This window comes from Caloenas nicobarica, chromosome 1 (assembly GCF_036013445.1).
Source record: "Caloenas nicobarica isolate bCalNic1 chromosome 1, bCalNic1.hap1, whole genome shotgun sequence".
Classification (NCBI taxonomy): Eukaryota; Metazoa; Chordata; class Aves; order Columbiformes; family Columbidae; genus Caloenas; species Caloenas nicobarica.
The window spans coordinates 214,344,049-214,361,028 of record NC_088245.1 but is presented as its reverse complement, the minus strand read 5'-3'; the positions used below and the strand labels follow the sequence as shown (position 1 = coordinate 214,361,028).

Below are 16,980 nucleotides of genomic sequence, written 5' to 3'. Positions count from 1 at the left end.
CGTTAAACCGCTTCCCCCCCCCGCCACTGCAGGAAGGGGCGGGAGGGGGCGGGCCCGGAGCGGCGGAGGCGGCTGGAGCGGGGGGGTGCGCGGGGAAACGGGGGGAAATCGGGGTACGGGGGGGGGGGTGGGAAGGGGATGGGGCTGTGGGGGGGTCAGGGGAGAGGGGAACGGGGGGGTCTGGGCATGGCGGGGGGGTCGGCGTGTGCACGGAGTCGGGTTTTGGGGGTGCAAGAGGTTTTGGGGCACGGGGAGGGGTCGGTGAGTTCAGGGAGTTGGGTTTTGGGGGTGCAGGAGGTTTTTGGGCATGGGGGGGGTCGGTGAGTGCACAGAGTCGGGTTTTGGGGGTGCAGGAGGTTTTTGGGCACGGGGGAGTGCGGGGAGTCGGGTTTTGGGGGTGCAAGGAGAGTTAGGGCACGGGGGGGCATTGATCGGTGCATGCAAGGAGTCGGGTTTTGGGGGTGCAGGAGGTTTTGGGGCACGGGGGGGTCGGTGTGTGCAGGTAGTCGGGCTATGGGGGTGCAGTGGGGGGTGCAAGGAGGGATTGGGGTATGGGGGGGGTCGGTGCGTGCAGGGGTGTAGGGGAGTTGGGCTGTGGGGGTGCAGTAGGTTTTGGGGCACGGGGGTGGTCAGTGTGGGCAGGGAGTTGGGATTTGGGGGTGCAAGGGGGGTTCGAGCATGGTGGGGGCATGGGGGCCTCAGTGCGTGCAGGGAGTCAGGTTTTGGGGGTGCAGGAGGTTTGTGGGCATGGGGGGGCACGGGGTGGGGGTCAGTGCATGCAGGGATTTGGCTACGGGGGTGCAGAGGGTGTTCGGGCATGGGGGGGGTTGGTGAGTGCCTGGAGTTGAGCTATGGGGGTGCAGGGGGGTCCGGCATGGGGGGAGCACAGGAGGTTCGGTGCACACAGGGGTATAGGGGAGTTGGGCTATGGGGGTGCAGGGGGGGATTGGGGGTGCATAGGGAATGGGGGGAGTGCATGGGGGGATTGGGGCCTGGGGGTGCATTGGGAGTGGGGGGTGCATGGGGGGGCGATGCAGGAGGGGATTTGGGCGTTGGGGCTGTATGGGGGGAATGCAGGGGGACATTGGGGGCACATGGGGAATGGGGGTGCATGGGGGGATCGGGGCCTGGGGGGTGCATGGCTGCGGGGACTCTGGGCTGGGGACACCGAGGGTGTTAAAGCCGGGGGGAGATGGGGGTCCCGGGCAGTGCAGAGCCCTTGGGAACAGCCTGGGGGGGATGTGGGGTGACCCCTTTGAGGGGCTCCGCTCTCACCCCCCACCCCCCCCATTCCACCCTGCTCAGGCCCCAGCGAAGCCACCATGTCCCAGGCTGTCACCTGCCTGAAGGTGAGTCCCCATCCCTACCCGCACCCTGGGGGACACTGGGCCACCCCCCTTTTACCAGAATTTAACCCTTTACCATCTGCCCGTGCCACCCTGCCAGCAGCAGGGGGGTGGTGGAGAGACCCCCCCGTGCCCATCACCACCGGGACCTCCGCTCGGCTTCCCTGGCGAGACGCTGTTCCGGCAGGGGAGCGGGGTCACCTACCGCATCCCGGCTCTGCTCTACGTCCCCCCCACCGCCACCTTCCTGGCCTTTGCCGAGAAACGCTCCTCGGCCAGGGACGAGGACGCCAAGTTCCTGGTGCTGCGCCGGGGCTGCCGGGACGGCTCCTCGGTCAAGGTAGAAAAACAACTGGGCTGGAGGAACAAGCTGCGACCTCCATCCCCGGGAGCGATGCCGGGGGGTTTCGGGGTTCGGCGACACACACGGACTTTGGGGACAGACTTTTGAGCAGGGCCTGTTGTGATAGGACAAGGGGTGATGGTTTGAAACTAAAGGAGGGAGATTCAGGCCGGACATGGGGAAGAAATTGTTGTCCCTGAGGGTGGTGAGAGCCTGGCCCAGGTTGGCCAGAGAGGTGGTGGCTGAACCATCCCTGGAGACATCCCAGGCCAGGCTGGACGGGGCTCTGAGCAACCTGAGCTGGTGCAGATGTCCCTGCTCATGGCCGGGGGGGCGCTGGGGGGGCTGGGAAGGTCCTTCAACCCAAACCGTCCTGTGATTCCGTGACACTGGTTCATCCCGTTGCTGAGCCCGTTTTCCTCCTCGCCGGCAGTGGGGTCCGCTGGAGGAGCTGTCGGCGCTGGTGCTGCCCGGCCGCCGCACCATGAACCCCTGTCCCCTTTACGACGCGACGAGCGGCGTCATCTTCCTCTTCTGCATCTGCGTCGAGCGGGGCAAGACGGAGCGGCGCCAAATCTGGAGGGGCTGCAGCGCCGCCCGCCTCTGCTATTCCACCAGCGCCGACGGCGGCCGCGCCTGGACCGCGCTGCGGGACGTGACGGACCAGGCCATCGGCCACGACCTGTCCCGATGGGCCACCTTCGCCGTGGGGCCGGGCCACGGCGTCCAGCTGGCCTCGGGGCGCCTGGTGGTGCCGGCGTACGCCTACTACGTGCACCGACGCTTGTGCGGGGCCGTGCCGCTGCCGTGCTGCACCCGCCAGCACGCCCTCGTCTTCTACAGCGACGACGGCGGGCGCAGCTGGCACAAGGGCGACCTGGTCGCCGGCGGCGAGACGGGCGAGTGCCAAGTCGCTGAAATAATCGGGGACGATGCCCAGCGGCCCGTGCTCTACTGCAACGCCCGGGCGGCGCGCGGCTGCCGGGCCGTGGCGTTCAGCACCGACCGCGGGCTGCGGTTCGGGCGCTCGGCGCGGTGCAAGGAGCTGGGGGAACCGCCGCGGGGGTGCCAGGGCAGCGTGGTGAGCTTCCCCGCGCCCGCCGGCGACACCCCCACTTGGTTACTGTACTCCCATCCCACCGACCGGCACCGCCGGAGCGATTTGGGCGTCTACCTCAACCCCTCGCCGCTGGACGGGGCGGGTTGGGGGCGCCCGCGGGTGCTGCGCCCGGGGCCGGCGGGTTATTCCGACCTGGCCGTCTGTCCCGGCGGCGGTTTCGGCTGCTTGTTCGAGTGCGGCGCCAGCAGCGCCTGCGAGGAAATCGCCTTCTGCCTCTTCGGCCTGGACGCCTCCGACCGCGGCGAGCGGAACCTCAAGGCTTTTTAAAATGGACCGATTTTAGATGGGGGGTCAGTCCCGATTACCAGCAGCCGGTGACACCCACACCTCACCGGGGACCTTTGGGATGCGCAGAAGGCTCAGCGTCACACGTTTTATTTAATTAGCGCTTGGCTTTTTAATCACCCAGCAGATAGATGATGTTGGTATCCTGGGCAGAGTGAAGGATCTGCTGACGCGGCGCCCGAAACGCCGCCACTTCGCCAAAAATTGGCATTTTTCACCTGGTGGCAGCAAAAAAGCAAAAGGTGCCACCGAGACCAGCCGGTCCCCTGTGGGAAAATACCCAAAAGTGGTGGTTTAGTTAAAAATATCGGTGGTTTCTGTCTCGCTGCCATGTGGCAAAGAATCTGCTTTTTTACCATTTTTTTAATCCTGTTTTCTTCACTTTCCTGGTTCAGGCCGAGTTTTGCCCCATATTCTCATGGGGAAAATCACTCAAATCTTGAGGGTTTTTTAATTCTGCTCTGTAGGGGACAGATTGTGGCATCCCAACAGTGACAGCGACCACATGTCCCCGTGCTGGTGCCAAATAAAGTTGTCCCAAAAATGGGTGAAATCCAGCCAATATTGGGAGCATCGTCACCTCCCGCTCCCTCCCACCACTGCATCTTCATCACGCAGCACCTGGAAAAGAAGAAACCTCCCCCAAGATCATGGGGTTACAGGGTTTTTTTTTGGGGGGTGGGGGGGAATGTCATTCCTGGGATCGATGTCTTACCAGTAGCGCTGGGGACAACCGAAATGTCCCTGCCTGGTCTTGCGGGCAAAGCAGAAGTGGTTTAGTGGGACACGGGACGTGGCTGAGTGATGGGGACGTGGGACATGGGGTGATGGGGATTTGGGACATGGCTGAGTGATGGAGATGTGGGACACAGCTCAGTGATGGGGACATGGGATGTGGCGCAGTGATGGGGACATGCAACATGTAATGCTGGAGATGTGGGACAGCTGAGTGATGGGGATGTGGGACGTGGCTGAGTGATGGGGACGTGGGACATGGCTGAGTGATGGGGACGTGACATGGAGTGGGGGGGACATGGGACATGGCTGAGTGATGGGACCATGGGACATGGCCAAGCAATGGGATGTGGAATGATGGGGGAAAAGGACACAGTTGAGTGACGGGGACATGGTTGAGTGATGGGGATGTGGGCCATGGAATAAAGGGGAAAAAGGCCATGGTTGAGTGACAGGGACATGATTGGGTGACGGGCACAGGGGACATCGAATGATGGGGAAAAAGGACATGGTTGAGTGACAGGGACGTGGGAGATGGTTGAGTGATGGGGACATGAGACACGGCTAAGTGATGGAATGTGGTACCCAATCCCGAGCATGAAGGATCTCAGAGTAATGTCCTCCCCAAGCCCCGCACCCATTGTGTCCTTGCACCCATCATGTCCTTGGCTCATCGTGTCCTTGCGTCCATTGTGTCCTTGTACCCATTGTGTCCTTGCACCCATCACGTCCTTGTACCCGTGTCCTTGCACCCATCATGTCCTTGGTTCATCATGTACTTGCACCCATCATGTCCTTGCACCCATCATGTCTTTGCACCCATCATGTCCTTGGCTCATCATGTCCTTGCATTTTTTTCCAGGGTGTGAAAATAGCCACAGTGTTGGTGGGGCACCTGGTGGGACATCCCCGACCCACTGTCCCCACCCCGCTGGGACGGGATGGGATGGGATGGCAACAGGATGGGATGGGGACAGGACAGGATTATTGCTGGGCAAAGTGGGGACAGGCAGCAGCGGACACATAGGATGGGAACAGGGTAGCGTGGGGACAGGCATGAGGACAGCATGGAATTAGGGACAGGGAGGATGGGGACAGGCAGGAGGGGATGGGATGGGGGTGGGCAGGATGGGGACAAGGAGGATGGGGCTGGGGAGGATGGGGACAGGATGAGATGGGGACCAGGACAGGCAAGACAGGTATGGGCAGGATGGGGACAGGCAGGAGGGGGACAGCATGGAATTAGGGACAGGGAGGATGAGGACAGGATGGGATGGGGATAAGTCAGATGAGGGCAGGGCACGATGGGGACAAGGAGGGTGGGGACACACAGGAGGACAGCAACAGGCAGGATGAGGCCAGGGCAGGATGGGGAGAGCCAAGAGTGGGACAGGATGGGATGGGGTGGACAGGATGGGGACAAGGGCGATGAGGACATGGAGGCTGGGGCAGGATGGTGACAGCCAAGAGGGTGACAGGGAGGATGGGGACAGGCAGGAGGGGGTGGGATGGGGACAGGATGAGATGAAGACAGGGAGAAGCAAGACAGTTGGGCAGGATAGGGACAGGCAGGAGGGGGACAGCATGGAATTAGGGACAGGGAGGGTGGGGACAGGATGGGATGGGGGTGGACAGGACGGGGACAAGGGCGGTGAGGACACGGGGACAGGATGGGACGGGGGTGGACAGGATGGGGACAAGGGTGATGAGGACACGGGGACAGGATGGGATGGGGGTGGACAGGATGGGGACAAGGGTGATGAGGACATGGATGTTGGGAACAGGATGGGATGGAGGTGGACAGGATGGGGACAAGGGCTATGAGGACACAGGGACAGGGTGGGATGGGGGTGGACAGGACGGTGACAAGGGCGATGAGGACACAGATGTTTGGGACAGGATGGGATGGAGGTGGACAGGATGGGGACAAGGACGATGAGGACATGGATGTTGGGGACAGGATGGGATGGGGGTGGACAGGATGGGGACAAGGGCGATGAGAACATGGGGACAGGGTGGGACAGGGGTGGACAGGATGGGGACAAGGACAATGGGGACATGGGGACAGGATGGGAAGGGGGTGGACAGGGTGGCAATGAGGACATGGATGTTGGGAACAGGATGGGATGGAGGTGGACAGGATGGGGACAAGGATGATGAGGACACGGGGGCAGGATGGGATGGGGGTGGACAGGATGGGGACAAGGGCGATGAGGACACAGGGACAGGGTGGGATGGGGGTGGACAGGACGGTGACAAGGGTGATGAGGACACGGATGTTTGGGACAGGATGGGATGGAGGTGGACAGGATGGGGACAAGGACGATGAGGACACGGGGACAAGATGGGATGGGGGTGGACAGGATGGGGACAAGGGCGATGAGGACATGGGGACAGGGTGGGATGGAGGTGGACGGGATGGGGACAAGGACGATGTGGACACAGGGACAGGATGGGAAGGGGGTGGACAGGATGGGGACAAGGACGATGAGGACACGGATGTTGGGGACAGGCCGGGGACAGCCAAGACGGGGACAGGCAGGATGAGGACAGGGAGGGTGGGGACAGGCCGGGGACAGCCAGGCTGCGATGGGGACAACCAGGACGCGGGGACCAGCAGCACCACGCCCCCCCCCCCCCAGCCAGCGTGGCGGATCCGGGTCCGACCCCCCTTTATCTCCCCCCCACCCCCAAGGCGGGGCCTCCCCGCCCCCCCCGGCCTCTCCCGGCGGCAGCGGCTGGATGCGGGGGCCGGGTGCGGGGGCCGGATGGGGGGCTCTGGCTCTGGGGGTGCTGCTGGTCCTGCTGTGTCCCCCCCCGAGCCCAGCCGAGACCTACACGGCCATGGCGAGTGTCCGGAGGGCGCTGGGCTCCGAGGGCCGCCTGCTCCGCCGGCTCCGCGGGTACCTGCGGGAGGAGCGCGGCCGCCTCCGCCGCCTCGCCAGGTACCGCCCCCCCCAATCCCCGGGACGGGGACACGCGTGGGGACACCCACCCGGCACTGCGAGCATCCCCCCGCCCCGCTTTAGGCACCCCCCTGGCCCAAGGGTGGGTGCTGCCCTGGCAGGGAGGGGGTTAATCAACCCCCCCCATCCCCTCCAGCACTCAGTTTTTTGGGGGTGCTCGTGGACACTGTGCATACCCCTCCCCAGCCATGTCCCAGGAGGGGACCGGGGACGTGGGGCATGTCCCTGGGCTGGGGACGTGCGTCACGGCATCCTCAAGGAACAGGGGCATCCCCGCTAGGGACGGGGTTCCACCAGGCTTGATGGGGTTCCCCAACCTTGATGGGGTTTCTGCACCTCTGGCTTGAGCAAAATGTGAATCTTGGGGTACCGTGGGTGGATGGGGAGCATGGCCCGGACGCTGTCCACACCCCCCAGCCATGTCCCAGGAGGGGGATGTGGTCCCCCAAACCCTAAGCTGGGGAGTGGGGACAGAGGGTCGTGGCATCCTCAAGGCACATGCCATCCCCACGCACACACCAGGGATGGGGTTCCACCAACCTTGATGAGAGGTTTCCCTACCTTTGGCTTGGCCAAAATGTGGACACTGGGGACTGGGGATGTGGGTCATGGCGTGGGCCATCCCCACCAGAGATGGGGTTCCACCAGCCTTGATGGGGTTTCTACACCTCTGGCTCAGCCAAAAAAGTGGACTCTGGGATATTGTGGGTGGATGGGAGCATGGTCCGCACACTGTGCGTACCCCCCAAGGCCCTGTTCTTGGAGGAGGATATGTGTCACGGCATCCTCAAGGCACATGCCATCCCCACATACCCACCGGAGATGGGGTTCTTCCAACCTTGATGGAGCTTCTCCAACTTTGATGGGGTTTCTGCACCTCTGGCTTGGCCAAAAAGTGGACACTGGGGTGCCATGGGTGGGGAGCATGGCCCAGACACTGTCCACACCCACCCCAGCCATGTCCCAGAAGGGGACGTGGGTCACAGCACCCTCAAGGCACAGGCCATCCTCACATACCCACCAAGGATGGGGTTCCACCAACCTTGGTGGGATTTCTCTACCTTTGTCTTGGGTATCGTGGGTGGGTGGAGAGCACAGCCCAGACACCGTCCCTGCCCCCCAGCTGTTTCCCAGGAGGGGGACATGGTCATCCCAACTCTGGGCTGAGGACCTGGGATGTGGGTCATGGCATCACCAACACACAGGCCATCCCCACCCCGTCAGGGATGGGGTTCCACCAACTTTGATGAGGTTTCCCTACCTTTGGCTTGGCCAAAAAGTGGATGCTGGGGCAAAGCTGCCCAACTATGGGAGGCTCAAACCCCATCCCAGTGGCATCACCACCCAGGAGCATCACTCCAAGTGTCACCCGGTGGGTGCTTTGTAGGTTTTATGAGAAGGTCCAGGCGCTGCACCAGGACCCTGAGGCCTCGGTGGACAACCCCTTGTTGGCCTTCAGCCTCATCAAGCGTCTCCACTCTGACTGGCCCAATGTCATCTACAGTGATGAGGCCACTGAGAACACCCAGGGTATGGGGGGGATGCATGGCAGCGTGTCCTCTCAGTCACTGTGGAGAGCCAGGACATGGTTGGGACTGGGTGGAGGAGCAGGAGAACAGGTGGTAGAGCAGGAGAATGGATAGAGGAACAGGAGAATGGGTGATGGAACAGGAGAATGGGTGATGGAGCAGAAGAATGGGTGGTGGAACAGAAGAATGGGTGGTAGAGCAGGAGAATGGGTGGAAGAGCGAAAGAATGGGTGGAGGAGCAGCATGTTGGTCCCAGAGGATGGAGGAGGGCTGATAATAGTGACCGCATCCCAAAAGCTCATTAATCCCCCTCCATGCGCCCCACTACCCCCATTTGAGGTTGGACTAGATGACCCTTGAATGTCCCTTCCAACCCAAACTATTCTATGATTCCATGTTTCTACCCACCCTCAGCTCTCCATGATGCCTTCAAGGAGATGGAGCAGGAGCTGCCTGGAGCTGAGGACCTGGACGGGGCTGCCCGGGCACTGATGCGGCTGCAGGATGTCTATGCACTCAGTGTCAAGGGCATGGCCAACGGTGTCTTCCAACACGCTGGCTCTGGCCGCCCACCCCTCTACAGCCCCGGCCAGCGCGTGTCCCTCTCTGCTGATGACCTCTTCCATGTGGGCAAGGTGAGGGTCATGCCCAACAGACCCCTCCAAAGCTTTTCCAGCCTGGGGTGATGCTCTTGCCCAAATTATGGGGCTTCTTGCTACTTCCTCGCTCATGGAAGGGAAGAGCCAAGCAGGTGGCCTGGGGGAGACCTCCTGCCCCAGCATCCCAGTTGGGTACGGGGTTGGCCGCAGGTTGGGGTGAAAAGTGGGTCCATAAATCCCGGGGAGGGGATTTGGGTGCTTTGATAGAGGGTTTGGTTTGGGGCAGAGTCCTCTGAGTGTCACTGCAGAGCTGGGGTGGAGGTTTAGAGCATGGGGTGGAATGGAGTGGGATAGGATGGAATGGGATGAGATGGAGGTGGAGGGTGGGGAGATGGGGATGGAGATGATGGAGGTGGTGATGGAGATGGAGGTGGAGATGGGGATGGAGGTGGAGGTGGAGATGCAGATGGAGATGGAGGTAGAGATGAGGTTGGAGGTGGACGTGGAGAAGGAGATGGAGATGATGGAGATAGAGATAGGGATGGAGCAGGATGGATGGGGATGGGACAGGAAGAAATGGGACAGAATGGAGATGGTGCGGCAGGGAAAGGGGGTGGGAATGGGAATGGGAAAGCGACAGGATGTGATGGAACAGGATGGGTGGGAATTGGAATGGGATGACACGGCATGGAGATGGATGGGATGGGATGGGATGTGATGGGACAGAGTGGGCGGGGATAGGGGGTGGAATTGGGATGAAGATGGTCATGGGGGTAGGATGGGATGGGTCAGGATGGGGTGAGGAGCATAGAGTCATAGAATCATAGAATAGTTTGGGTTGGAAAGGACCTTCAAAGCTCATCCAGTGCCACCCCTGCCATGAGCAGGGACATCTGCACCAGCTCAGGTTGCTCAGAGCCCCGTCCAGCCTGGCCTGGGTTGTCTCCAGGGATGCTTCATCCACCACCTCTCCGGCCAACCTGGGCCAGGCTCTCACCAGTGTAAAATGATGAGGATGGGGGTGGGCATTTGGTGGGATGGGGTGGGACAGGGTGGGGACAGCATGCAGGCCAGGCTCCCTCGCAGGTGGCCTATGACACGGGTGACTACTACCACTCCATCGCGTGGCTGGAGGAGGCCGTTGGACTCTTCCGCCTCTCCTACGGCAGCTGGAACCCCGAGGACCGGAGCAGCCTGGAGGATGCTCTGGACCATCTCGCCTTCTCCTACTTCATGGTACAGCCCATTGAGTCCCATCCCCACCACCCCGGTGCCTAGTGGAGCCGAACCGTGGGCAGGGGGATGCTCATGGTCTCTCTGCTTCCCCCATCCAGGCTGGAAATATCTCCCACGCCTTGAGCCTCTCCAGGGAGTTTCTCCACTATGGTACGTGGGGCAACCAGGAGGAGGGGAAATGTTGTGGTGTGTCCCCATCACCAGCCTCCTTCGCCCCATTTCTTGCCCCCACATGGATTTAATTCTCCAGGGACCGATGGCAGGGAAGGGCGAGGGCGGGTGATGGGGACGCGGCGTTTTTGGGTGACACCACCTCTCCGGCAGACCCCAGTAACCAAAGGGTGGTGAGGAACGTGGCCAAGTACGAGAAGCTGCTGGAGACGGGGACAGTGACGAGCACCGAACCCCTGCGACGCCCCAACGGCACCCGCCTGCAGAACCGCGACGCCTATGAGGAGCTGTGCCAGCGCCCGGGGGGGCAGGTGGGGCTGGCAGGGGTGCCACGGTCCCCCACCACACCACTGTCCACCCTCTCATGTCCTCCTTGGTCCTCTCTCTCTCCCCAGCAGGCCCTGGAGCACCTCCCACAACTTGGGTGCTCCTACGAGACCAACGGCAGCCCCTACCTCCTGCTGCAGCCTGCCAAGAAGGAGATGGTCCAGATCCGACCCTACGTGGCTTTGTACCACGATTTCGTGAGCGATGTTGAAGCTGAGACCATCAAGGGGTTGGCAGGTCCTTGGGTGAGCCGTCCCCGTCCCCAGGGATGTCCCTGTTCTAGGGGAAGGTGCCCCGAGAGCTAGACTTGAGGAAGGGATGTTTTACATTGCGGGTGGTGAGAGCCTGGCCCAGGTTGGCCAGAGAGGTGGTGGCTGAACCATCCCTGGAGACATCCCAGGCCAGGCTGGACGGGGCTCTGAGCAACCTGAGCTGGTGCAGATGTCCCTGCTCATGGCAGGGGGGGCACTGGGGGAGCTGGGAAGGTCCTTCAACCCAAACCATCCTGTGATTCTATGAAGAGCTGGTGGTTCAGGATAGACCACCCTGAGGATGCAGACAGGAGGGGTTTTAAGCCAGGGCTTAGCCAAAGCCTTCTGCAGCAAGATCCTGAGGAGGGTGAGCCCAGCTTAGGTCCACATGAGCTCCTCCAAAAGATTTTGTGGAGAAACCAAGTCCATGCATGCACCTACACCCCTTCCCAGCCAGGCTCGACTTGGTGCCACTCAACTATGTTGGCTCCAACTGTTTCCATCACCTCCGTGACTCACCTTGGCGTGGGGATCTTTGGCCACCAGTTGGTATAACCCCCCCAATTTTGACCCAAAGTGAGGTCCCTACTTGGTGTTGGGGGTCCCCATCTGCAGCAACATCCCCCCCCACCATGTGTCCTCCAGCTGCAGAGATCTGTGGTCGCCTCTGGGGAGAAGCAGCAGAAAGCCGAGTATCGGATAAGCAAGAGGTAGGAACCACCCCATCCCTTATCCTCCAGCCAGCGGGACCACCATGGCCCCATTGCCACCAACAAAGCTGAGCTGGGGACACCTGGGTCCTCCACACCCAGCAGTGCCACCGGCCACAGGTGGCTTTGGGGGGGCTGAAGGTGGGGATGCTCCCACAGTGCGTGGCTGAAGGACACAGCCCACCCGGTGGTGCGGACGTTGGAGAAGCGCATGGCCGCCGTCACCGGCCTGGACCTGCGCCCACCCTACGCCGAGTACCTGCAGGTGGTCAACTACGGGTTGGGAGGCCACTACGAGCCACACTTCGACCACGCCACGGTCAGGGAGCTGCTGGGGTGGTCGTGGGGTGGTGGCCAGGGTGGGTCCTCTGGTGCATTTGGGGTGGTCCTTGGAGTGATCATGGGATGGTTCCTGGGGTGGTCTTGGTGTGATCCTGGGGTGGTCTTTGAGATGGCCACCAGAGTGGTCTCCGGGGTGGACACTGGGATGTTCTTGGAAATGGTCCCTGGGTTGGTCTTTGAGGTGATCTCTGGGATGGTCCCTCAGATATTCTTGGAGATCTCTGGGATGGTCCCTCAGATGTTCCTGGAGGTGGACCCTGGGGCGGTCCCTGGGATGGTTGCCTGGGGGAAGGTCCCTGATGGTCCCTGGGGTGGTCCCCGTGGTGATCACTGGGATGTTGCCCAAGGGGGGGTCCCTGGGGTGCTCTTTGGGGTGGTCTCCCTCAGATGTCCCTGGAGGTGGACCCTGGGATGGTCCCTGGGATGGTTGCTTAGGGAAGGTCTCTGGATGGTCCCAGGATGGTCCCCATGGTGATTCAGGGATGGTGCCCATGGGGGTCCCTGGGGTGGTCTCTGCGGTGCTCTTTGGTGTAGTCCCCCTCAGATGTCCCTAGAGGTGGACCCTCGAGTGGTCTTTGGGGTGGTCTCCGGGCTGGTCCCTCAGATGTCCCCAGAGGAGGACCTTGGGGTTGTCCCCATGGTGATCCCCAGGATGGTGCCCACAGGGAGCCCTGGGGTTGTTCCTGGGCTGGTCCTTCAGATGTCCCTGGAGATGGACCCTGGGGTGGTCCCCATGGTGATCCCTGGGATGGTGGTCAAGGTGGTCCCTGGGGTGGTTCCTGGGCTGGTCCCTCAGATGTCCCTGGAGACGGACCCTGGGGTGGTCCCCACGATGCTCCTGAGATGGTTCCTTGAGGAGAAGGTCCCTGGGTGGTTCCTGGGCTGTTCCCTGGGCTGGTCCCTCAGATGTCCCTGAACATGGACCTTGGGGTGGTCCCCATGATGCTCCTGAGATGGTTCCCTGGAGAGAAGGTCCCTGGGGGGGTCTCCACAGTGATCCCTGGGATGTTCCTGGGAAGGGAGGGAGGAAAGAAAGAAGGAGGGAGGGAGAGGAAAGACGGGAGAGGGCGAGATTTCCCTGGGGGCAGCTCAGAGCCACCAGCTCTGGTAGGGCCTGAGGTGCCTCCAGGCCCGGCCATGACTGTCCCCACGAGACTGACCATCCCCACCACCTCCTCATCTTCTTGGGGCAGTCCAGGAAGAGCCCCCTGTACAGAATGAAGTCGGGCAACAGGATCGCCACGGTCATGATCTACGTGAGTCCCGTCCCCCAGCCCCTTCCAAGTTCTGGGCACGGAGAGACTGCACCTGTGTGGTCATCAGTAGGGTTCAGAGTGAACGGGGCTCGAGCCGGGTGAGGACAGCCCTAAACCAGAGCACAGCAGGGTGTTAAGCGACACCTTGAATTTTCGAAATGACAAAAGGAATATTTAAGAGCCACGTTGAGGGAAACGCTGCAGGGGGACCGAGGGAGGTTCCGTGCCTCAGTTTCCCCGTGCAAACAGCCACATCGCAGGGGAGGTGGGGGGAGTTGGGGCGGGGGAAGGGCTCATATTTTTTGCTCCTTTTGCCAGCTGAGCGCAGTGGAGGCTGGTGGCTCCACCGCCTTCATCCACGCCAACCTCAGCGTGCCCGTGGTGAAGGTGAGAAGGACCCGCACGGGTCGCGGGGAAGTGGGGGACACCGGTCTGTCGCGTCTCATCGCTCGCAGGGTGGTGCCAAACCCCAGCCCCGGGGCTCCCTGATCTGTTTTGGGGTGTCAAACCCCAACGTGAAGGTCAAACCCCAACCCCAGGGCTCCCAGATCTATTTTGGAGGTGTCAAACCCCAATGTGAAGGTCAAACCCCAACCCTGGGCTCCCTGATCTGTTTTGGGGTGTCAAACCCCAACCCCAGGCTCCCATCTCCATTTTGGGGTGTCAAACGCCAACCTCGGGGCTCCCAGCTCTGTTTCGGGGTGTCGAACCCCAACCCCAGGCTCCCATCTCCATTTTGGGGTGTCAAACGCCAACCTTGGGGCTCCCTGATCTGTTTTGGGGTCCCAAACCCCAATTCTGGGGCTCCTGGCTCTATTTTAGGGGTGCCAAACCCCAGTCCCAGCACTCCCAGCTGTGGTTTAGGGGTGCCAAACCAGGGCTCCCAGCTCTATTTTGGGGTGCCAAATTAGAAATTTGGGGCTCCTGGCTCTTTTTTAGGGTGCAAAGCCTCCAACCTGAGCGTTCCCAGCTCTGTTTTGGGGCTCCAAACCCAAATTCTGGGGCTGCTGGCTCCGGTTTGGGGGTTCCAACCCCCAATTCTAGTGCTCCTGGCTCTGTTTTGGGGTGTCTAACCCCAATTTTGGGGCTCCTAATATTGTTTTGGGGTGTCAAACCCCAACCCCAGGGCTCCAAACCCCAATTCTGGGGCTCCTGGTTCTGTTTTAGGGGTGCCAAACCCCAATTCTGGGGTTCCTGGCTCTATTTTGGGGTTCCAAACCTCAATTTTGGGGTTCCCGGCTCTATTTTGGGGTGTCTAACCCCAATTGTGGAGTTCCTAGCATTGTTTTGGGGTGTCAAGCTCCAACCCCAGAGCTCCCAGCTCTGTTTTGGGGCTCCAAACCCTAATTCTGGGCTTCTTGGCTCTATTTTGGGGTGCCTAACCCCATTTGTGGGGCTTCTGGCTCTATTTTAGGGGTACCAAACCCCAATTCTGGGGCTTCTGGCTCTGTTTTAGGGGTTCCAAACCCCTGTTCTAGGGCTCCCAGCTCTGTTTTAGGGGTGCCAAACCCCAACCCCAGGGTTCCCAGCTTCATTTTGGGGTTCTGAACCCCAATTTTGCTATCCTAGCTCCCCAATTGTGGAGCTCCTAGCATTGTTTTGGGGTGTCAAGCCCCAGCCATGCAGGTCCCAGCTCTATTTTGGGTTCCAAATCCCAATTCTGGGGTTCCAGGCTTTGTTTTAGGGGTGCCAAACCCCAATTCTAGGGCTCCTGGCTCCATTTAGGGGTGTCCAACCTCAATTCTGAGGTTCCTGGCTCTGCCTCGGGGGTTCCCAACCCCAGGGCTCCAAACCCCAATTCTGAGGCTCCCAGCTCTGTTTTAGGGCTGCCAAACCCCAACCTAAGGGTTCCCAGCCCTGTTTTGGGGCTCCAAACCCAAATTCTAGGGCTCCTCGCTCTATTTTAGGTGTGCCAAACCTTCATCTCTGGCTTCCCAATTCTATTTTGGGGGTTCCAAACCCCCGTCCTGGGGCTCCCGGCTCTGTTTTAGGGTGTTTAACCCCAATTCTGGGGTTCCTGGCTCTGTTTTAGGGGTGTCAAACTCCAGCCTCAGGGCTCCAAATCCCAATTTTGGAGTTCCAAACCCCAATTCTGGCGTTCCAAACCCCAATTCTGGCGTTCCAGGCTCTATTTTTGGGGTTCCAAAGCCCAATTCTAGGGCTCCCGGCTCTGTTTTGGGGTTCTGACCCCTCTCTCTGCTCCGCAGAACGCCGCTCTCTTCTGGTGGAACCTGCGGCGGAACGGGGACGGTGACGGGGACACCCTGCACGCCGGCTGCCCCGTCCTGGCCGGGGACAAGTGGGGTGAGACACAGTGTCACCCCAGGGTGACACGGGGTGGGAGGAAACCCAGAAAAAATCACGAATAACGGGGAAAAACGCCACCAGTATTGAGCGGGGGACAGGAGTAGACGGGGCGTCCTCGTCCTTGTCCTTTCCAGTGGCAAATAAGTGGATCCATGAGCACGGGCAGGAGTTTCGGCGGCCATGCGGCATCGACCCCCAGGACTGAGCCACCGTGGGGCTCAAGGATGTGGCACTCACGGGTGACAAAGCCACCGCGGCACAGTGTGTCACCAAGGCTGCTGGTGGTGGTGGTGGCACGGGGTGCTAGTGGTGGCGCTTGCTCGGGTATGGTCGTATCCGGTGAAAATAAAGTCCAAAAGACACGAAACTGGAGTCTGGGGGAAATATCTTGGCGTGGTACCCAACGGGGTGACGTGGGGGGGTGGTTGTGTCTGTGTCCCCACACCCCTGATTCCAACCTGGTCCCTAAACGGGCCCTCAAGCCCCCTCCTCCAGCCTTAGATTAAGTCTTTCTCCTAAAAGAAGCGGTAGTTAAGTGATGTGGCATCTCTAGGGTAATCAGTAGGCTTCAGAGTGAACACAATGACCATCAAGAACCAGAGCGAAGACACTGCACGATCCTTAATCGGACAAGCCTGCCGCAGTGCCTGGTGCATCTTCGGCCTGATTTTGCAGCTGGATTTTTTTCTCGCTCGTTTTGGGTTCAAAAACGTGTATTTATTACCCCGTGTCTGTGTTTATCCACCCTCGGATTAACCCTTCAGTGTGCACAAGCGATGAGCAGAATTTGGGCAGGGAGCAGCGGGAGGATGCGATAGGAACACTTTGGGGCTTTTTTTGTCAAATTCTTCCCAATTTCCAAGCAATTTCCCCCCCAAATTCTGCTCTTCAGGTAAGAAAAAACACCCCAGTACTCAGGGTGTTTTAAAACAGATGAACCAACGCAGCCCGGGCTCCTCAACAGCCTGAGCGCCGCCGTTTATTGTTTTCAGATGTTTGTGGACATGTGGAAACCATCGGGCAGGGGGAGGAGGGGAAAAAGGAAAAGCTGTGGCTACAGCATCAGCTCGAAAAGTAGAGAGGGGACGGGGGAATATTTGGGATGACGAGAGGCTTCTGTGAGTCACAGGAAAAACCCGAGGATTGGGCTGGACAAGGAATGGTTGGATCACAGAATCACAGGATCGTTTGGGTTGGAAAAGCCCCTCAAGCTCGTCGAGTCCAACCGTTCCCCCAGCCCTGGCACTGCCCCATGGCCTGAGAACCTCATCTGTGTATTTCCAACCCCTCCAGGGATGGTGACCCCAGCACTGCCCTGGGGAGCCTGTTCCAATGCCCCACAGCCCCTTGGGGAAGAAATTCTTCCCAAGATCCAACCTCAACCTCCAGTCTTGATGAGCATCGCTATTCTCCATTGGCTTTGGTATCGTCTCCCACCCACTGCCCATCTGGAGCAG

At 60.5% G+C, this 16,980-nt stretch overlaps 2 protein-coding genes across 5 annotated transcripts; both read left to right on the top strand.

The window, feature by feature from the left end:
- Positions 1-30: 30 nt before the first annotated feature.
- Positions 31-3,633, top strand: NEU3 (neuraminidase 3). Of its 2 annotated transcripts, none has more exons than XM_065649612.1 (4): positions 31-85; positions 1,306-1,349; positions 1,450-1,686; positions 2,123-3,633. In XM_065649612.1, the coding sequence occupies exons 2-4, from the start codon at positions 1,323-1,325 to the stop codon at positions 3,074-3,076; spliced, it is 1,218 nt and encodes a 405-aa protein (XP_065505684.1). In that variant the 5' UTR covers positions 31-85; positions 1,306-1,322; the 3' UTR covers positions 3,077-3,633. The 2 variants fall into 2 exon arrangements, with proteins under 2 accessions (XP_065505684.1, XP_065505674.1); XM_065649602.1 differs by having other exon boundaries at positions 1,447-1,686.
- Positions 3,634-6,569: 2,936 nt separating this feature from the next.
- On the top strand, positions 6,570-15,860 carry P4HA3 (prolyl 4-hydroxylase subunit alpha 3). 3 transcript variants are annotated; one of them, XM_065645684.1, is made up of 13 exons: positions 6,570-6,774; positions 8,183-8,325; positions 8,739-8,959; positions 10,058-10,159; positions 10,258-10,309; positions 10,484-10,641; positions 10,726-10,902; positions 11,554-11,618; positions 11,778-11,937; positions 13,154-13,216; positions 13,535-13,603; positions 15,424-15,520; positions 15,658-15,860. In XM_065645684.1, the coding sequence occupies exons 1-13, from the start codon at positions 6,572-6,574 to the stop codon at positions 15,726-15,728; spliced, it is 1,581 nt and encodes a 526-aa protein (XP_065501756.1). In that variant the 5' UTR covers positions 6,570-6,571; the 3' UTR covers positions 15,729-15,860. The 3 variants fall into 3 exon arrangements, with proteins under 3 accessions (XP_065501756.1, XP_065501748.1, XP_065501739.1); XM_065645676.1 differs by having other exon boundaries at positions 10,010-10,159; positions 10,729-10,902; XM_065645667.1 differs by having other exon boundaries at positions 10,010-10,159.
- Positions 15,861-16,980: the final 1,120 nt, after the last annotated feature.